Source organism: Chrysochloris asiatica, unplaced genomic scaffold (genome assembly GCF_000296735.1).
Source record: "Chrysochloris asiatica unplaced genomic scaffold, ChrAsi1.0 scaffold00039, whole genome shotgun sequence".
NCBI lineage: Eukaryota > Metazoa > Chordata > Mammalia > Afrosoricida > Chrysochloridae > Chrysochloris > Chrysochloris asiatica.
In genome coordinates this window covers 17,494,100-17,516,605 of record NW_006408557.1, presented here as the reverse complement: position 1 = coordinate 17,516,605, position 22,506 = coordinate 17,494,100, and the positions used below count along the sequence as shown (strand labels likewise).

At 39.0% G+C, this 22,506-nt stretch overlaps 1 protein-coding gene across 1 annotated transcript in view; it reads left to right on the top strand.

Moving 5' to 3' along the window:
- Window positions 1–22,506, top strand: part of CBFA2T2 (core-binding factor, runt domain, alpha subunit 2; translocated to, 2) — an 86,717-nt gene that overhangs the window by 28,264 nt on the left and 35,947 nt on the right. The window contains exons 2-3 of the mRNA XM_006860681.1: window positions 16,032–16,175; window positions 18,111–18,352. Coding sequence (XP_006860743.1) covers window positions 16,058–16,175; window positions 18,111–18,352 — 360 coding nt within the window. The 5' untranslated portion in view covers window positions 16,032–16,057. The remainder of the gene's footprint in view (window positions 1–16,031; window positions 16,176–18,110; window positions 18,353–22,506) is intronic.

The window sequence follows — 22,506 nt, the reverse complement described above, 5'->3', positions numbered from 1 at the left end:
GTTGAGCTCTGATCATCCAGTCATTGAAGCCAGGTCAAGTGGGTATTATCTGCAAGTGTGGGTGTTCTTATGCATACACCCTCTCTTATCAGCTGGACACTTCACTCTCCACTCTAGTCATCTGTGGCTATGTCACTGACTCTGGGCCCAAAAGTCTCCAGGTTTTGCCACACTGGTGGCTGACCAGGTCTCCACCTGGGTTCACAAGAGTCTATTGAACGGTGTAGGGTTTAGCTCGCACCTTCGTTGTGGTTTTTTCCTCACTTCCCCTTATCAGTGATGAACGTGGTACAATGAAGTTCTTATATGTATCTGTATTGTTGTTAAGTGCCACCAAGTCGGTTTCCACTCATAGTGACCTGGTACAGGGCATCAAGGAACAGATGGTGAATTTGAATTGCTGATGTTGTGGTTCAAGCTGCCCTTGTGGTCCGTTGCTTATCCTGCAGTACCATACCAGGACTCCTGGAGGAATGGATGGATGAACGGATGGACAGAGATTTGTTTTAAGGAAATGGCTCATGCCAGTATGGAGGCTGGCATGACCCAAGTGTGTGAGTCAGTTGTCAGGTAAGAGGCTTCTCCCTGCTCCCATAGCTGTAGAAGCTGATGAATACTAGTCAGACATTAGGCTTTTTTTTGGTTCATATGCAATATGGCAGATCGCTCGCCCAGTCCCAAGAATTGGAGGTCAGATGAAGATGAGCTGATGAAGATCCAGAATGAGCGAGAAAGCCAGAGTTTTGTCAGTATATCCACATATATTGGATATAGGGCATATCCCTAAGGAAATGGAGATATTACATTTGCGTATCAGATCACATCATGGGAGATGACAATATCATTGCATACTGCCAAACTATATCATGCTTACCAAACCGTAGAATCGTCACCCAGCCAAGTTGACACACAACCTTAACCACCACAGTATCTGTACTGAAAATCAATGAACCACGTATGTATGTGTCTATTTTCAGACTCCATTTTCTTTCATTAACTTTGTTCTCTAGCCAACACTACAGTTTCTGTAACTGGTCCTTTATATAGTAAATCTGAACATTGAATCATTTATTTTCCAACTTCTTTTTAAGAGTTTTCTTGGGGGAGGGGGACTCCTCTGTGTATTCATCACAATATTACAAACACATTGTAATCTATCCTTAAATGTTTACAAAGTCGAGATATATTTTAGGTTGTTGTTGTTGAGTGCTGTTGAGTCAGTTCCAATCCATAGCAACCCTGTATAGGGTTTCCTAGGAGTGACTGGTGAGCTTGAACTGCCGACATTGCAGTTCAAACGGCTTTGCAGTCTGGTGCATTAACCCACAGCCTCACCAGCACTCGCATATATTTTAGGTAGTTTCTGTGAAATGTTGTAGAATAATATAGTAAAGTATAATTTCACTTGTAATTTTTGGAATAAATTACTTTAAGTAGAAACAAAGCTAACATCAAAGTCTGTACAACCATTTTTACTTGGATTTAAATTGCAGTTCTGGCCCTAATTACACGTTCTTTGTGATTTTCTAACCTAGTCGTTCTATTATTAGGAAAGCATATGGTGATTGTGTGTAATCACTAACAAGTGTCTAAGAGTTGACTTTCATTCAAGAAATAAGAATCAAGTTCCATCTACTGGACTTGGCACTGGGCATAAAGCAGTGATCAAGTCAACATGGCCACAACTCTCAAGGGGCTTATACACTGTGAGAGGCTGACTGGCCTCATCTGAAACAAAAATGAACAAATGATGTGTTTGGAATCTTGTCATAGGAACAGAAGTTTTTGGTTATTTTTTGTTTGCTTGTTTTTAATATTCTTCATTATGAAGCAGTTGATAAAAGTGTTAAAAATGTCACCCAAGAAGGGACTATTTCTCTCCGTTTGGCTGATACTTATCTTCAGCATACAAATAGCATGGCCTCTTTTGGTTTTCTTTATGGAAATGTTTCCTGAAGCCATGGTAAACAGCATGCCCATTGGAATCACTGGATATGTATGTCTATTGTTTCCTTTACTAGTTTCCAAGGATTACGCACCTTTAGAAAAATTTCTTTACAATGACTTATTTTATACCTCTGATCAGTATTGTAGCGTAAATTTTTGTTTTTGTTTTTTCCCCCACTTTAATCCAGGGGAGCCAGAGGTGTTATTCGATGTTTTAAAACTCACATTTGGTAGTGGTACAAACAGCTGTCACACTGAATAATTGTCAAGTAATTATGATGGTTTCTGTTGCTCACTAATCTGTAGGTTTAAATCTGGGTTTTAACCACATGTGATTGGTAAAAATTAGTTCTTGGGAGAGTTTATTCTGTGTTGGCCATCTGTTCCCTGTTCTCCAACCCAAAATGAAAAACTCACGTTACAATTTGCAAGTCCATGAATTAAGATGTAGGAAGATGATTTGAGTGAAGTCTTTAGGGGAGGCAGTTTGTAACTTTGGATCTGTATGAAGGCACCTGGACTTAGTTGGTGAAGTGGTCACAATCCCAAACTGGACCTTAGATAAAAATACAGCACAATTTGATTTTACTTAAAAGAGTCAGCAAAATTTTCTGTTACTCCATCCTCTGTTCTGGCGTGGGATAATGCACTGGACCACAAGGTTGTCAGTTCAAATTCACCAGCTGCTCCTTGGTGACACTCTATACAGAGTCACTATGAGTCGGATTTGACTCAAGGACACTTGATAACAACAATTCTCTGTCTATTTGAAATGTCCTCTGCTCTAACTCTTATCACCCAGTTTCACAATGAACTCATTAAGAGTAGGAATTGCAACTTCATTTTTGTATCTTGATTAGTTAATACAGTACTTGGATCATGTTAGCCCTTCAATGATAGTTTGGTAAAATAATTATTTGAATAATTATACATATTATATCCTGCTCTTTAATTATATCAAAGCGATTTTTATATTGCAATGGAGAAATAGACTCAGAATGTACATGTTTTTATCAATGTCACATACCATTATTTTCATTAGATTGTGTGGCCATCATGTAGTCCTTCATTTATTAACCCCATTTCCTGATGAAAAAAGCAGACTGGAGAGAGAGGCACACTTAATTGCTCATCTATTACATGCCAAAAATAATAGTAGTCATACAACCTAAGAGTTTGCGATTCCCGTTGTTTCCTAGCTGAATGACTCTAATTGAAGAATATGATTTTACCCATCTAAGCTGCTTAGGTGGAGAAGGACTTAGAGTCTTGAGCACCTGACTGCCAAACCTTGGGTTTTCTGTCACATGCCCAATTCTGAATAATCAGTGTTTTTGTGCCCTCACCCATAGCTGCTAATCAGAATATGGTTTTGAAAATGAGGTCAGTGTAACTAGATTATGCTGCCTGTGTGTGCATAAATACTAACATGTTAGGAATGTTTGGCAGCTGGGGGGGGAGGGTTCGTGTATTCTTCTGTAGAAAAGCAAATTTAGAAAAAAAAGAGAAAACAAATGAAAATATTCAAGAAAATTGCTATTTACCTGTTATATCCCTATCAAGTAACAGGATCAACCTATAGGTAATCTAGAAAGAGTTATACTTGGAACAAGAAGCACATAGCTATTTTCTTCCAGAATTCTTTGTACCATTTTGTTATGCTTTGGCAGAGTGCTAGAGGCCTTGACTACTACTAAAATGTGGAGAAATTGATATTAAATCCATGGCTGTAGTTAATGGAAAGTTAACTTTAGAAGAAAAGATGATTGCTCTCCATGGGTGACTATTGAAATACAGATCTAATCCCATCATCCTTCTTTGCATATCTGCTTCTGTTTGATCATCTGCTCCACTCCTCTGAAAGTAGGTATGTTACTTTACAGTGTGTAAAATGATGACCAGTATATGCTCGGGAGCTAGTCAACACTGTGATTCATTAGAAGTATGGTCATTGTTATTGCTCTGTTTTGGAGATCAGAAAACTGAGATCATAATTATCTAGGTTCCCACAGAAATTTTAAAAAGGGATGAATTTGTTTCTATATTCTGTTTTTATTTCATTTGATCAATAACCCTAGAAGCTGGGCAACTTCATGTTATAAAGCTGTATGTAATAAACAAGGAAACTGGGACTCCTACCATCAAAGAACTGGATTTAAAGCTTGAATCCAGAGTCCTTTTTCCCCCTACCACTGCATCATATCCCCCATCACAGCTGTCTAATATAAATATGAGGAGGCATCAAAAGTTCATGGGGAAACTCCATTCTTTTTTAGTTCCATTTTTCCCTGAATTTTTTGAAGCCCCCTCATATAATGTAACCCACAATATGTATACAGTTTAAATCTGTTGTTATTGTTGTTAGGTGCCTGTGAATTGGTTCCTACTCATAGTGACCCTATGCGCACAAACAAAACACTGTACCCTCCTCACAATTGTTAGCTTTATAAAAATATAGGAGAAAACTCACTGCCATCAATTCAGTTCTGACTCATAACAACCCTATGTAGGGTTTCTGAGGCTATAAATCTTTACAAGAGCAAGAAGCCTCATCTTCTCCTGTACAGTGGCTGGTGGGTTTGAATCGCCAACATTGTAGTTAGCCGTGCAGTGCTTTTCCTACAGTGCCACTAGGGCTCCTACAGTGTCTCCAGGGCTTACTAAATCTAGACATTAGCAAAAGCATGTAATACTCTCTGCCTTGGTTGAGTGAAATAAAGTTTAATTGCATTTCCTTAGTAGACCTACATCTTGATGTTTTCAAGACCAAAAGGTGACTCACTTGACATGTATTTCATTTTTGCTTGTTATGAATAGGCTGTTTTGACATTTAAAGTCATTAATCTTACCTTATGATTGCAGTCTCCAGGTAAATGAGAGACAGATGCTTATAGGATCTGGATCATTCGTTCCAAATACTGTTTTATTCAGATAGTTTAAATTATGTTAGAAATAAAGTCAGTAATCTAAAGTGAATCATTGAGTCTCTTGATTAAAAGAAGATTGAAATACAGAAATTTCCCTTTTTTGGTGATATTATTAAGTCTATTGTTTTGTTCAAGTACTAATTAAAAGTTTATTGAAGATAAGGTGAATATTTTAAAGTATTAAAATGTTCATGATTAGACTAATACATAATGTCATGATAAATGAAGAAAAGATAGAAGATCCAAACAAAATGATGTCTCTTTGACAATGTCAATCTTTAATCTTTTCTTTACTTTGAGGTACAGTCCACACACACTGATGGCTATAGGTTTTTATTTTCACAGCAAATATTTTAAAGTTCTTTTCCTTTTCAGAAGGAAGATTGTATCATCTATATATCACAGGTTGTTAGTGATTCGTCCTCTAATCGTGATACCATGTTCTTCTTTTGCAGCAGATTTGTCCAATCCAATATAGGCTTTTGATTTCTTGACCACAACTTCCATGAACATGTCTTCTATGTATCCTCATTAAAAATTTCAAAGAAACAGGTGAAGTTGCTTTTAATATTAGATCTAATTTAGTGTACCTAAAATGTCATTATAATATATGATGGAAATGAAAAATATTTAAGTATTTCATATGAGGGGCTTCAGAAGTTTATGGAGAATTTTGGTTATCTTTTAATTCCATTTGTACATGAACTTTTAATATTTTATTGTGAATTATATGGTAGTTTACATGAGAGAACTTTAGTTTTACATTCATTCCATCGTATATCATCTCATTGCCATGGTTCCAATCCCCTCCATGCATCATCTACCAGCCAAAGGGTATATCCTAGAAACCCACCCCCTAAACTCCCCCACCCCACCCCACCCCCAAGTTTTCGGTCCACAGTCCCTTTCCCTCTCTGGATCCAGAGTCCCCAGCTGCTTCATTGCTCCACGTCATCTTCTCTGTCTCCATCTCAGGCACCTCTGTTTCTCTGGGTAGAGTCCCGCTCCTAGCCTGTAGGATTAATCACTCCCTTCCTTGTTCCAAAACGTCTACCTTTGCATTTCCAACCCTCATAATCTGTCCTGATAAGCATTCTTCACTACAGTATCGCGAGTTACCATCTGTATTTCCTTTCATCCACTCTGCCCAGACAGATTGAATAGTACCCACTAGAGATTCTGTCTTCCTCCATGTACATGAACTTTTTGAAGCTCACTCATAACTGCTAAAAGGTGCTCTGGTAGCGTAATGGTTACAAGTCAGGCTGCTAACCTCAAGGTTTAGCAGTTCGAAACTACCAGCCGTTTCATGGGGAAAAGATGAGGCTTTCTGTTCCCTTGAAGGTTTACAACCTCGGAAACCCTCTGCAGGGTCACTGTGAGTTAGAATCAACCCCACAGCACATCGCCACCACCATATTGCTACATCTCTGAAGTCAGTGTTTTTTTAAGAGTACATCCTCAATTAGGAGTACTCACAAGTGCTCAGCAGGCAAATGGGCTCATGGCGGCGTATTAGACAGCACAAACCTACAGTCTGAAAACCTATATAAAAATCTACACTGAGAAAACAGTGGATTTTTTGTAAGTTGTGTAATATAATAGAAAGCACCTTTTCCTTACCACGTGGATGCACAAAGTGATTTCTCTAAATAATCAGGTTTGAGATCAGAGAAGGAGAATGTCCATAGAAGATATAATTTAACTATGAAAGCAAAAGTTCTAGACAAGAGAACATATTATAGTTCTCCAAAGGTAGGAACTGAAGACAACTTTGACAAGTAGTCAAAGAAAGTCAAGTTGTATTGTCATTGTTGTTTTAGTTACTTGCCAACACACACAGACAGGAAATTTGCCTTGCCTGCTTTCTCAGTCATTCAGAGTTGGGTGACCTTTGGGCAACTAAAACAAAAACAGCTCCAGCGTAATAGTGGTTAGAATCTGATATACAGAGGATAGACTTGCTAGAAACAAGCTTTAAGAAATGACTTCCTTTTTTGATGTTTAGTAATTTGCATTGACTTGATTTTTTTTTTTTTTTTGAGAGACAAGTAAGTGATGTCTGTATTCAAAATAGTTGAATGATTAAGTCACAGCTAGTTGAATTTTTTTGTTGTTTTAAAGCCACTAATTTCCCCCAGACTAATCTTTTTATTGTGTGGCGGTGTGGGTTAATGCGCCAGACTGCAAAGCCATTTGAACTGCAAAGTTAATGGTTCAAGCTCACCAGCCACTTCTTGGAAACCCTATAAAGGGTCGCTATGGGTTGGAACCAACTCAATGGCACTTAACAACAACAACAGCAATCTTTTTATTAGCCATAATAAGATAGGGTAGACTCCTTGGTGTTAAAGGTTTCCTAACAGAAACTTGAGTGTCGGCCAGCCAGGGATGTTGTCCAGTAGTTTCCTATCTTGAAAAAGAGCTTGATCTTGATCTTTGGTTCCTGCTACTTCAAACTGAAGGGGTTCTGGTGTGGCACTGTGGATTAATGCAATGGACTGCAAAGTTTGAACCACAAGGTCAGTGGTTTAGGCTCACCTGCCACTCGTAGGAATGCATATACAAATTCACTATGGGTCAGAACTGACTCAGTGGCACTTAAAAACAACAAACTCAAGACTGCAGTTGTGTTATTGAAAGGTCTCTAATCCAAAGCAGAAGTTTGATGGGCTGGCCATCATCAATGAACTCAGTTTTCCAAACATTCAGGGAACAATAGGAGTCTTGGTATTGGCAAGCTCTTTTTAAAGAAAACAAATATAATATGCAACAGAGCAATATTGTTAGCATTCAAGTTTGCTATAGCAAGTTTTGTCCTTATTGTACGCTATTTAGGCAGATGTTGAATTCTTCCTTGGGAGAGACGTGCTCTTTGGTTTGGGAAAATGGTTATACTTTTTGTTGTGCATAAGGTCATGAGTTGAAATCAACAACAACAACATTGATTATGTGAAGTAGAAGTGTAGAATTGTAGGATAAGCACCGAACTGTTAACCAGAAGGTCTGTTAAACCTACCAGTCACTTCTAAGAAATCTTATACAGGGTTGATAAAAGTCGGAACTGACTCAATTGCACTTACCAATAACAACGTGTGTGTAATATGGTGAAAAAAACAAAACTTGGTGGTTACATTGCTAATATTTGAAAGATGGTACTGGGCCTCTGATAACATAGTGGTTATGAATTAGGCTGCGAACCTTAAGGTCAGAAGTTCGAAACTACCAGCTGTTCCACGGATGAAAGATGAGGCTTTCTGCCCCCGTAAAGATATGTAGCCTCGGAAACCCTGTACAGGGTTACTATGAGTTGGAACTGACTCCATAGCACATAACAACAACAACAACTGGGCCTGTATGTCTTTGAGTTGGCGGAATTAATTTTACTTAACATAATTCAAATAGCAAAAGTTAGCAGCCTTTTAAATTTTGAGTATTTTTTTCTATTTGAAAGAGTAACAGCTGTTTGTGGGAGAAGGATGGATCTAGATAAATACAGCATCGTTGAAATCGAAAAGGCCTATGGAAGAGTTATAGGAACAAAAGATTTCATATCTGCATTAGTCTGTAATATTCCCTAGCTTATTTCTTTAACTTGTTGAGAATATGTTGTTGTTGTTGTTAAGTGCCATCAAGTCGATTCTGACTCATTTGACTTAGCAATCCAATGCATTAACCCTCAGCACCACACCTGGGCTCCGTGAGACTATGCACAGTAAAATAAAAGCCAATTCAGTCATTTCTAAAAGTGTCGTTTAGTGACAGTGATTACATAGAGTTTTGCAACTATTCTCACCCTCCTTTTCAAAGTTGTTCCTCCCTCATTAACATAAGCTCACTGCCCCCTAAAACTCCTGTCTAATATTATTAATTACTGGCGTCCTGGTATGGTGCTGTAGAATGAGCACTCAACCGGTAGTTGGTAGTAAAGTTGGGTTTGAGCCCCACGGTCAGTGGTTTAAACTCACTAGCCACTGCTTGGAAACCCAGTATAGGACCGCTATAATTCAGAACCAACTTGATGGCACTTAACAACACAACAACTTGATCCCTTACAGATAGTTCTTAACAGTGTTCTAAGAACACTTAAGGAGATATTTTTCATTTGAGGTTTAAAGATTACCTCAGGGTAATCTATGGGTCCACCATAGAATCATTTCTGCTTTAAGACTTTTCATTGCTGTTGTATAGAAACCAGATTGGTTTTTAATTTGTTGATCTTATACTCTATGACTTTGTTCAATTCACTTTTAGCTGTAGAAATTGTCTTGTAGACTCACAGGGGTTTATTCTGTCTCTCCCCTTCAGTTTGTTTGGAAAAGTACTGAGCAGTACCTGGTTATAACTTAGGCTGTCATTGTCATGATGATCATCTCAATAAGCAGGGATGGCTGTTGACCATTTACACTTGTGCCTGTACTTAGCATTGGAGTCCTGGTGTGGCGCTGTAGGATCAGTACTGGGTGGACTACTAACTTCAAGGCAGGCAGTTCAAACCCAGCAGCCGCTCCTTGGAAACAGTGAAAGTAGGCCCAAATATTGGGAACAATTTAGATGGCACCAAAGAAGGTGAATTATTATGTTAAAGATCATTCAAAAACAGATGCAAACATACATTGACAGAATTTCAGAGGACGTGGAACGATGGGAGGACATGGAATGAGGGATATCACTGCTAATGTCAGATAGATTTTGGCTGAAAGCAGAGAATACCAGAAAGATGTTTACATGTGCTTTATTGACTATGTAGAGGCTTTCAGTTGTGTGGCTCATGACAAGCTATAGACAACATTGCATAGAATGAGTATTCTGGAACACTGAATTGTGCTCATGAGGAACCTGTACATAGACCAAAAGGCAGTTGTTAGAATAGAACAAGGAAACACTGAATGGTTTAAAATTAGGACAAGTTTGTGCCAGGGTTGTATTCTTTCACAAGACATATCCAATCTGTACGCTGAGCAAATAATCCGAGAAACTGCATTATATGAGGAAAAACACAGCATCAAAATTAGCAACCTGCGATATGCAGATGATACAACCTTACTAGCTAAAAGTGAAGAGGACTTAAAATACTTAATGATGAAAATCCCAAACCATAGTCTTTGGTATGGGTTGTACCTCAATTAAAGAAAACAAAAATCCTCACCACTGGTCTAATAAATAACATCTTTATGAATGGAGAAAAGATTGAAGTTGTCAAAGTCTTCATTTTCCTTGGATAACATGGAAGCAGCAGCCAAGTAATCAAACGACATGTATTGCATTAGGCAAACCTTCTACACAAGACTTCTTTAAAGTGTTGGAAGAGCAAAGATGTCACTTTGAGGACTAAGGTGCACTTAACCCAAGCCATGGTATTTTCAATAACTTCGTATGCATGTGGAAGTTGGACAGTGAATAAGGAATATCATAGGATAATTGATGCATTTAATTTATTTAATTGGAGGAGGGTATTAAAAGTGCCATCGATTGCCAAAGTACAAAGTAATCAGTGTCTGAAGAAGTACAGCCAGAGTGCTCCTTGGAAGCCAGGATGGCCAGACTTCATTTATCATACTTTGGACATATTTTCAGGTGGGACGAGTCCCTAGAGAAGGGTATCATATTTGGTAAAGTGGAGGGTCAGAGAAAAAGAGGGAGACGTGCAATGAGATGGATCAGCACAGTGGCAGCAGCACCAAGTTCAAACATAGCAACAATTGTGAGGTTGGCACATAACTGGGCAATGTTTCATTCTGTTGTGCATAGGGTCGCTATGATGGCACATAACAACAACAAAAGAAGGCAGAAAGAGTTCTAGGAAATACAGACTATAGGCACAGAATGACCATCCCTTAGAAACCCTCTTGATTAGGGTAGAACTGTTTGTGGGAATGGATGAAGACTGTGAAGGCCAAGCTGAGTAGCAAAAGACAACACAGAGATAAGGTTTTTGATGTTGTGGTTTTCTGGCAACATAATGTGGGATATGTTGAACTCCAGAGAGTGTTAAGAAGGAAATGAGGAACATATCTAAGACAGTGTCCCAGAGAATGAAAGGAGAGTTGAGGATGAGAATGAAGAGGTAGAATTGACAAGGTTGTGCTGGCTCATTCACCATGGGACTTTGTTATAAAGAAGATATTTTGAAGGTCAACCAAGCTCCTGGAATATGCCACTTCTGGTCACTGTGAGTAACTCTTGCTTCTCTAGGTGCTAGAGGTATAGTAGGCAACTTAGACAAAGCCTTCGTTTCTCCAAACATGAGCACCAAATAAATACTTGCTAGTAATAAGTGCAGTGAAGAAATCATGCAATAATTTGGTAGGGAGCATGAAGAACAACTTTATTAGAGAAGATTCCTCTAAGGAGGCTACGTATTTAATGATGAGAATTCTAGGCAGAAGATAATGGCAAGTTTGAGCATTAGAAGAAAGATCATCATGGCTGTGTATAGTAGGATATTAGATTGGAGGATGGATTACATCAGCAGTTTTCCAACTGATTGATTAATCTCACAAACCGTATGTTGCTATTGTAAAGTGCCATCAAGTCTGTTGTAGCTCATAGAAACCTTGTTCCGAGTTTTTGAGGCGTGGCTGGAGGGTTTGAACTGCTGATCTTGCAGTTAGCAATCCAGTGTTTAACTTACAGCACCACACCAGGAATCCCAGGAATTCTACATAGGATTACTATTAGTCTGAATCAATTCAGTAGCAGTAGGATTGGTTTTAAGGTGGAGGGTCAAAGAAAAAGAGCAAGACCCCCAACGAGATGGATTGGCCAAGTGACAGCATCGATGGACTCAAGCGTGGCAGCAGTAGTGAGGTTGGCCCAGAATCTGGCAGTGTTTCGTTCTGCTGTGCATAAGGTCGCTATGGGTCGATACCGATTTGATGGCACCTGACAACAACAACATACTTTCCACACATATCTCCTATAACATCCCAAATTCAAACATTTTTATGGGAGATACATTTAGGGTGTGTGTGTGTGTGTGTATCATAATACAACAGATAAACTTTGATCTATTGTATTTTGATACAATATTAGAAGTTAAAATTGAAAACGTTCAAATTATTTACTGATTTCTCTAACGATGAACCATTGATATTAATATAAATACTCTATTAAAAATGTTTTTCAAATCAAACGTTTAGTAAAAAGAGTGACACTGTTTTATACTTTTGCAAATCCCCCTTTAATGACTGACTTAAAAGATCACTGGATTCGCACCTGCAATACCATTCATCATATCATCATCATATGGAAAATTCCAGTGTACCTTTATGAAACAGTAAGAATAAAGAAGGCAGATAATCTCTTATTAAGATCCCTTGGACACCCCATGCCATAATCGCGAAAAAGAAAAACACATCCACAGCAATTAGTTTATGAATGCTCTTAAATCCCTTTGAATTGGTTTCAACTTATAGCGACCCTATATAGGATTTCTAAGGAGCGGCTGGAGTTTTGTGGTGCTGTGGATTAATATGCTGGACTACAAAGTTGATTTGAACCACAAGGTGTCGGTGATTCAAGCTCACTAGCCATTCCTCGGAAACCCTATACTCGGTATATATGGGTCAGAACTGACTCGAAGGCACTTAAAAACAACAAGGAGCAGCTGGTAGGTTTGAACCACCATCCTTTCAATTACAGCTCAGTGCTTATCTCCCCCACCCCCATTCTCACTCAAAAAAAAAGGCGGTGGGGGGTGGGATGCCTCCAGGAACCTCTCAGGAGTTTCAGACCCACCTCACTTTGAGAATAGTTGGATAGATTATTGCGTTTTACATTTAAGCTATGAAAAAGATTTTGGGTTTCATTGTAACAGCGATGGAAAGCCATTAAGTGTAGTTTAGGACTGTGACCTATTTGAGATTTTTAATTCAACACAGTGGCTGCTACATAGAGGGGACAGCAGCTCTGTTTCTGCTGCTTTGAACTTGCATTAAGGTGATCAACAAGGTTTCCATGACGGAAGTCAAATTACAACATATCTTTATAAATATTAAAACCATTATGAACAAGGAAGAATTGATGCATTTGAGTTATAGTGTTGGAGGAGAGTATTGAAGGTACCATGGACTGCCAGAAGAACAAACAAATCTGTGTTGGAAGAAGTACAGCCAGAATCTCCTTAGCAGCCAGGAGGGTGAGACTTTGTCTGTCATACTCTAGACACATGTATCAGGAGGGACCAGTCCCAAGGCTATAAATGTTTACGGAAAAAGACTGCTACAGCTTTCTCCCATGCAGCGCCTGATGGGTTTGAGCCGCAGACTTGTCTGTTAGCAGCCCAGCGCTTAACTCCTAGGTAGTTCTGTTATCCCTCATTTTTACAAATAGTGAAGATGAAGCCCAGAAAAGTGAAATGAGGATTACTCCCAGATCCCTCAAGCAACTTCCATATCTGTTCTGCTTCTGCTAAGACAGTTGTTATTCCCTGAAACTATAGGAATCAGGCTAGCATTGCAGATTTTTAGGTAATGAAATGACAAGAGATGAGTAGCATCCATCAGTGTACAGTACTCTAGCAGCTGGATTTTACTAGTACCTAAGCTTTCTGGTTAAGACATTTACAGTTTAGTATTCTGTACTTGGACTGATCAGACTTTTTATTCTGCCAAGTGCTGAATGTTAAAACACATCTCACTGCTAAGCTCTCCTCAGGCCTTTGACGCCCTTGTTGTAAAGGCAGGTGGTCTGAAGAAAGGCTCCCTCCAGGTTGTTGCACATGATAACACAACACATAACAGTGTGAGACAACTGTCAGTTCCTTCCTTCTCTTCCCCCCCCCCCCCCTCCAGAAAGCTGGGCCCCAGATGGGAGAGCTGGAAACTTGTCAACTGTTCTCTGAAGGGCATTGAGAAACTACTGTCAGGGAGAAAAAGGCAAACGCAACAGCTCATTAGTCCACTAATCAGAAAGGACGACCATCAATTTCACAAAAAAAATGTTCTGGAAAGAGATGGTGAGGGCTGGCAGAGTGTTGCCCACATGGCTCTCTGAAAGCTGCATGCTTTTGTCAAGGGATTTTGACATGGGGACATTGCTTCCTTGATTGACTCTTTATTCATCATATCCTTTCCCAAAATGTGATCGCTGTAAACTGAAGCATAAATATCATATTTGGTAATATTTTTTTCATTAGGGTGTCCCATGAATGTACAAAGAAAGACATATTGCCAGTCCCATGAATGTTTTTGTATGATCTGCGTATATAGTTACCACCTGAGGAAAATAAAAATAAGATTTTAACCTTCTTATTTGAACCTTTGGTGAAATTGAATCTAACAGTTATTGAAAGGAAAAAATTGCAATGAATGAGAGGGGCATAGCTCAGTTTAAAGGTAACTGTGGGAGTCCTGGTGTGGCACTGTGGGTTAATGCGCCAGACTGCAAAGCCGTTTCAACTGCAAGGTCGGCGGTTTAAACTCAACAGCTGCTCCTTGGAAACCCTATACAGGGTCACTGTGGGTCGGAACTGACTTGATGGCACTTAACAACAACAAACCCTGTATGAGGTTATGAGTCTGAATCGACTCGGCACACAGCTACCACCACCTGACAGATAACTTTCAAGTAATGTCATCCTTTGACTTTAACAAACTCCCCGTGCCCCCCGGCTTTTCTTTTCTTTTCTTTTTCTCACATTTCAGTTGAGCCAATTCCAAGTCATATCAACCCTGTAGGACAGAGTATAACTGTTTACAAGGCTGTTCGTTTTACTAACGCAGACTGCTACAACTTGAAGGTAGGTTTCAACCACTGACCTTCTGGTTGGCAGCTAAGCACTTAAACCACTGATCCACCATGGTGCCTTTGTTTATGAAATTGCTGTTGTTGTGTTGTTAGATACCATATATTCGGATCTGACTCATAGTGACCCTGTGTACAATATAATGAAACAACTCTTGGTCCTGCTCCTTCCTCACATTTGTTGTCTTTTTTGAGTCCATTTTTTATGAAATAGGGGAAGCTAAGTGTCCTTGCCTAGTTCAAGCAGGGTCGTTTTTTGTTTTTAAGTTTTTATTGTGAATTATGTGATAGTTTGCATGGGAGAACATTAGCTTTATGTTCATCCTATCGTATATCGTTTCATTGCCATGATTACAGTCCCCTCCAAGCATCATCAAACAACCAACAGGTACACCCCGCAAGCCTGTCCCTAGGTCGTCAGCACACAGCCCCTTACCTTCTCTGGGTCTAGAGTCCCCAGCCGTTCCATCTCTCCAGTCATCGTCTCTGCCTCCATCTCTGGTGTCACTGCTTCTCTGGGTAAGGTCCCGCACTGGTATGACGCTATGGAACGTTAAGTGAACAAATGCTCTATATCTTGATAGCAATGGTAGGTACGTCACTTACTGAAATGTACACTTAAAATGGGTGCTTTTTATTATGTATGGATTGTACAATAATGTTGATTTAGAAAGAGAGAAGATGTATATTAGTTTCCTATGGCTGATGTAATAAGTTACCACAGAGAAGGAAAAAATCGGTTCTCTCACAGTTCTGAATGCTTAGATGTTCAAATTTCAAGAAAGACACATTTCCTCCTGAGGCTCTAGGAGAGAATCCATTCTCTGCCTCTTCTAAACATGGCTCAGAATTGACTCAACAGCTAACAACAGCTTATGATAGTTGTTGGCATTCCTTGACATGTGGTTGAGTTTCTATTTGCTCCATCTTTGCAGAGCCTCCTGTATGTCTCTCTGTGCCTTCCCTCTGCTTTTTCTCTCATATAAGGGTACTTATCATGGGATTCGGAGTCCTGGTGTGGTGCTGTGGGTTAATGTGCCAGACTGAAAAGCCATTTGAACTGCAAGGTCGGCGGTTCAAGATCACCAGCTGCTCCTCCGAAACCCTATACAGGGTCAATATGGGTCGAAATCGACTCAACAGCACTTAACAACAACAACATCATCATGGGATTCAGAACCCACGCAGGTTTTATCCAGGATGATGTCTTCATCTCATTTACATCTGCAAAAGGTTATATTCTCAGGTTCCTGGGTTAGAATTTGCCAATAGTATTTTTGGGCCCACAACATTAATCATCTTGTCTAGTTCTTAATCCTCTAGGGAAAATCTGTAGGCATTCCATATTTTGTCATAGTTTTTACTATTTTATAGAAAATTCTATCTTCTCTTATTTTTTGTTCTCTGCAGTTGGTTCTGAGAAAAGGGTACCAGCAATGCCTGGATCGCCTGTGGAAGTGAAGTTGCAGTCCCGATCCTCACCTCCCACCATGCCGCCCCTCCCACCAGTAAATCCTGGAGGACCGAGGCCAGTGCCATTTACTCCAACAGCGTGTGAGTGACACCCTGTAATTACCTGGGATTCTGTATATGTTGTGATTACTATTAAGGTCCGACTCACAGTGACCCTACATAGGGTTTCAAAGGCTTTTAAAATATTTGCGGAAGCTGCCAACATTGTGGTTTGCAGTCTAGTGCTCATCTAAACACACACACACACCTTCTGAGGGTAGAACGTAGTTCAGAAATTTAGTGGTCTAAATACTTGGTTTTCATACTCTTAATCTAGTAGATAGCAGTTTTTCATTGCTTTGGCTGTAAAATAAGTGAGATCATTATAATTTGTAGGATTCAATGTATACTTCATAAAATTATAGAACTACTAAAAATGTTCCAGCATTTTCATGGTAAGAGTCTTTTGAAATGAGATTATTATAATTGCCAGTAATATACATGACAAGGTACTTGTCAAGGAAATATGAAAGAAAGCTTGTGTACCCACTAACTAGGACATTAAAAATGAAACAATCAATTTAGGTTGAAGACATATGGAGCATCTTGAACACTAACACACTGCTGGCTTACAGTATAATTTGGCCCCACTACTGTGGAAAATTATTTAGTTTTATCTACTAAAAGTTAGCATACACTGACTTATAACTCAGGAATACCAGTCCTATGTATAATTAAAAGAAATACACACACACACTACACATACATACGTTTGTTGTTAAGTGTCATAAATTGGTTCCAACTCATAGTGACCCAGTATAGGATTTCCAAGGAGCAGCTGGTGGGTTTGAACTGCTGATCCAATAGCACCCCACCAGGGGTCCAGGTAGCACATAGTCTATTATATTATGGTGGTGCAAATAGAGAAAGAAGTGCATGTAAGTAGTGGTGCATAGTTGAGGAACATAGGCTCCATAAAGAAGAGTCTTGAAGTCTACTAGGGTTTAGTACAAGGAACTGAGCTGTATCGGATGAAGAGTAGTTTGATGAAGGTTCAGTCCATAAAGAGGTAACCTGATAGTTAGCTGACTGTGACTGATTTAGAGAAAGTAGAAGGGAATTGAAAGGTTTTTAATCAATGATAAGTCAGTTCCACTCAGGCAATATATAAATGTTTGTTTTCTAAGCTAGTTAACAAGTGAATGATTGGGCCATTTAAACTTGGCATGGTGGTGGTAGTAGTTATGTGCCGTGGAATCGGTTCTGACTCATAGCGATCCTGTACAGGATTTCCAAGGCTGTAAATCTTTCGGGAGCAGAGCCTCATCTTTCTCCCACAGAACAGCTGGTAGTTTCGTCAGCACTCAACAACACCATGAAAATGTAATTTATATGTAAATATAATGAAGGAGTCCTGCTGTGGCGCTGTAGTATACACACTGAACTGTTAACCACAAGGTTAGCAGTTCAGGCCCACCACCCACTCCTCAGAAATCCTATACAGGGTTGCTATGTCTTAGAACCGATTCAATGTCACTTAACAAAATAAACATTACAATATAATGTGTATATATAATCAAAGATGAACCTTTGCATAATTAAAAGGTGAAAATTGATCCTAATATAGTCATTTCTAATGATTCAGTAATTTACTAAAATTGTTTAGACATTTTTTTAATTGGACATGAGTGTCCAGTCTTTGAAAAAAAGAGTCTCCCAGACCACTGCCCCTCATCATGGCCTTGCAGTAGTCTGTGCACACTTGTGTTACAGCACTTGTATGTTACTCTGCGGTCATTGTTACCTGACCATCTGCCTCACCATTACAGCAGGCTCATTGAGAACAGAAACCAAGTCTTCCTTAATCTTTTCTTTTTCTAAATTCCAAGAATTTTTGTAATTTGGAAATTCATTGTTCAGTCTTTTAACATGTGCTTTGCAAAATTAGAATGAATGAGCAAGAGAATAAACACAAAATGAACAGAAATTCTTGTGTTCTGCATTTAAGCTAAGTCTTCGATTTTGGCTTCCTTTTAGTAAGCAATGGAATCACCCATTCTCCTCCTACCCTGAATGGTGCCCCATCACCACCACAGAGGTTCAGCAATGGTCCTGCTTCTTCCACATCATCTGCATTAACAAATCAACAATTGCCAGCCACCTGTGGTGCTCGGCAACTCAGCAAATTGAAGCGCTTTCTCACCACTCTCCAGCAGTTTGGCAATGACATCTCACCTGAGATTGGGGAGAAGGTGCGAACTCTTGTTCTAGCTCTTGTGGTAAGTACAACACTGTCTTAGACAACTGTCTGAGTATGTGGCTCAGAACCAAAACCAACAAAGAAATTGTGCACATTTCTGCTCATTTTCAAACCTGTGGCAACATGGCATATTCTGTAGACTAGTTATTGTTTGAAGCTATTGTGTTGTGGATTTCATGATAAATAACAGAAGAGCATATAAAATCTTAAAATGTTTACTCTGGTGTTCCTATGTTGTTGTTGTTATGGGCCGTGGAGTCAATCCGACTCATAGCAACCCTGTACAGGGTTTCTGAAGCTGTAAATCTTTATGGGAGCAGAAAGCCTCATCTTTCTCCCGTGGAACAGCTGGTAGTTTCAAACTGCTGACCTTGAGGTTCACAGCCTGATTCATAACCACTATGCTACCAGAGCTTCTTAGTGTTTACTATGGTGTTGATTAAATTCCAACAAGCAGCTTTGAATTTGTCTATTTGTCTTAAAACTGGTGTTCCAACGGGCCCACTGTTCATATAAACTAATCCAAGGTTTGTATGTTTTTTAAATTTAATACATTCATTGCCTTGTGTGTTTGTTTCTAAACGAGAGAAAAGAGAATTTGTGAATATAATTTTCAGAATGATAATTTGTAAATTTATGAGACTCGTGGCCAATATAATATACCCATTCTTCACTTATCAACATAGTTGGATTCCAATTTGCGAGAATCGGTATTATATGAAAATGGAGGGTGACTATACAGCATTGCTTAACAGTCCCATTGCACTGCATGGTTACCAAACTACTGAGAATCATGGATCAGCCATGTTGTCATAATCTTAACCATTATGGCCAGCGTTACTATCACCTTGTCTGTCCTGCTTTAGTATTGCCAAAATAATTGCACACTAGATTTCTTATTATTGTCATAAATGTCAGCTAACGAGATAGTCATAGTGAGAAGTAGAGATATTATCAAAGGGATCAGACTTCTCAGGGCCTCATACAAATAAAGTTTCTTTAGAATTTTCAAGTACACAGATTTTTCACTGAGCACAATGAATTTATGGTATTGGGTGTGCTTTTCTGACACTGACAACTGGGTGGGGTTTAGCTGTCAAGTGAAGTACTGTCAGATCACAGTGCTTGTAAATGGAATTCTTTAGCTGGCCTCCAGTAAAAGCACTAGTCCCTGCATGTTGGCAACCTCTATAAATCATAAAAAGATGAATCACAATACCAAGCCTAAATCAGCAGTTCTCCAAAGGTCATCCAGCAAGTTCTGGGATTCCTCAAAACCCTTTCAGGGGCTCTGTGTGATCACTCTTACTCTCTAATGAGTTGTGGGACAGAGAACTAAGTTTGGCCCTTTGTATCTATTTTTGGCAAATAGCCTGAGCAGCTAAGGTGTTCTATATCTTAAAAAAAAATAGCCAGGTGAGAGGGGGCCATGAATGCAGTTGTGCATATTCATTGATTGGTTTGAATGTAAGTATGCATTAAGGCTCCAGTCATGCATATTCACTGAGGTTCCAATGGCTAGGGGACTCTGGGCATTGAATCTCTCTCTTTGAGACATCAAGGATTTGGGAGAAGCATGCAGGGGAGAGAGTGCAGAACAGTGGAACCCTTATTCATGGATCTCTTCTGGTTATAATAAATGAGTAACTTTAAAGTATTGCCAAAGATGATTCAAAAACTGTTGCAACAGTGCATGAATTCTGTTATAACAGTTTTTAAATTATCTTCAGCAATAAGAGGACTGCCAGAAATTCAAGCCAGATTCAGAAGATGACATAGAACTAAGGGTGCCATTGCTGATGTCTCATAGACCTTGCTGAAAGCAGAGAATACTAGGAAGATGTTTACTTGTGCTTCCTTGACTATGCAGACTTTTAACTGTGTGGATCTTGACAAATTATGAATACAGTATGAAGAATGAGTATTCCAGAAATTGAAATCAGAGAGCTTATGAAAGTGTGTGATACAGAAATATATAGCAGACATGTTATTTGCATTTTAAAAAACTAGACTTGCTTATGAACAAAACAGCTGGGCATCTAGCCAAATTGCACATAAAATTAACCATCTCATATGTGCTAAAAATAGTCCTGCTATGGCACTTAGAGTAAACATTGTACTGCTAACCACAGATATGCTTGTTCCATCCCACCATTCACTCCTCAGAAACTCTATACAGGTTCACTGAGTCAGAACTGACTCAGATGCACTTAACAGAAACAATAATTTGTTGCAGTGCTCTCAGTTTTAATTTCTCATTTGCTAAATATTGATCAAGAGATGGACAGAAAGTCAAATGGAAATACGAAACACAAGGAAGAAGTGGGATTTCACTAAAAGTCATGAAGCAAAATATATATGAATTGTTGAATGGAAAATAATAAAAAGGTGTCTCAGTTTAGTATGGAAGGAAAAACTTTTATACAAGGAAAATGGCATCAAGGACCTCTTCATCACATATGAGAATTAAGTTGTATTGTTTTGTTGTACGTTGTTCATTTTCAGTCTGTATAGTACTTTATTGTAAGAATATACCATAATTTATTCTGTTGGTCTCAGTGGACATTTGAATTGTTTGCAGTTTCACAGGTTCCTCCTAATACCATCCCCATGTTCAGAGATTTACTAAAAGGATTCACAAAACTTGGAATATACTTGAGCTCACAGTTAAGATTTATTTTGTTGCTGATGTTTACTGATGTTGAGTCAGTTCTGACTCATAGTGGCCCTGTATAGGTTTCCAAGGAGTGGCTGGTGAGTTTGAACTGTTGACCCTGTGGTTCAAACCGATTTAGCTGTCCAGTGCTTTATCCCATAGCGCCACACCAGGACTCCAATTTTTATTATAGAGGCATGATAAGGATACAGAGCCAGACCTTAAAGTAAAGCAATGCAGAAGAAGTGCTCACAGTTTTTCTTGGTGTTGGTCACATATGCTGTCAGTATAGGGGTACCAGTCAATACCCGGTCTTTTTGCCCAGGGACAGTAAACAGCGCTGCTGTGGATGAACACTCTTGTACATGACTTCTAATGCATGTCTGTACACATTACAACCAGCATTGCAAGCATGGTTTAAATTTACTGTGGATATGTACAAATTGACGATATAATTTCATATGGCTTTTCTAATATTTATAGCAATTTATGCTATCAATGCTTAAAGTGAGGAAGATACAGGAAGAAATGTTTTGTTAATTTGAAACTGATCTATTCTTTAAAAAACAACAAAGAATTTTAAAAATTAACTATAGTAGATGAAGATATTTATAAAAATAAATACATCACATCATTTTCTTTTTCTTTTTTTTTTAATTTCAGGTTTTTATTGTGGATTGAGTGAAAGTTTACAGGGCACATCATCAGTTTCACATTCAACAATTCATATAACTTGTTTCATTACATTAATTATAATCCCCTCCATATACCATTAGTTAAAAGTATTTCTCTCTATCCACTTTAGCTTTTTAAAAAACACACAAACAAAAAAACCCACTCAGGCATATATAATACTTTACATATCCAAAGGGCACATTCTGTACATCTGAGTCCTTCTCTTCTTAGTTGATGAATCTAGAGTCCTCAGCCACTACCCCTCTCCATGCCCCCATCTCTGCCTCCATCTCTGGCGCTGCTGCTTCTCTAGATAGGTCTTGCATTCCATTTGTGCGTTTCTCTCTTGATGGTCCTAGGGTCCTCTGTTTCTGGACTATAAGATTAACCACTCCCCTTTTTTTGTCAAAAACTTCTACCTTTACAAGTGTGACAGTCGCGATTAGTCATAATAACAGTTATTCACTATTGAATCTTACGAATCTTATCCCCATCTCCTTTTACCAGCCCTATCTAGACAAGATGATAGCTATTCAGTGGGGTCTCTTTGTTTCCCCCAGCACTCTTAAACTGAGCTCCCTCTTGAAACCTTGTAAGCAAGTCACTTTGTGCCTTTATTGTCCCCTCATTTTAGATAGCCAATGTCTAAGTTGCCCCTCCTTATCTACTCTGTGCACAGAGCGGATAGCATTGATATTTGATTTGAAGACTCTTTCCCTCTCTGTTGGTATTTAGAGGTAACTACCGCTCTGAGTATAGGTCAGGTTCATCATGAAGATGTGTCTTCTGTTACTGTAGCTGTTCCAGTCTGCTTGTCCTTTCTAGTGGGAATGTCTCACCTC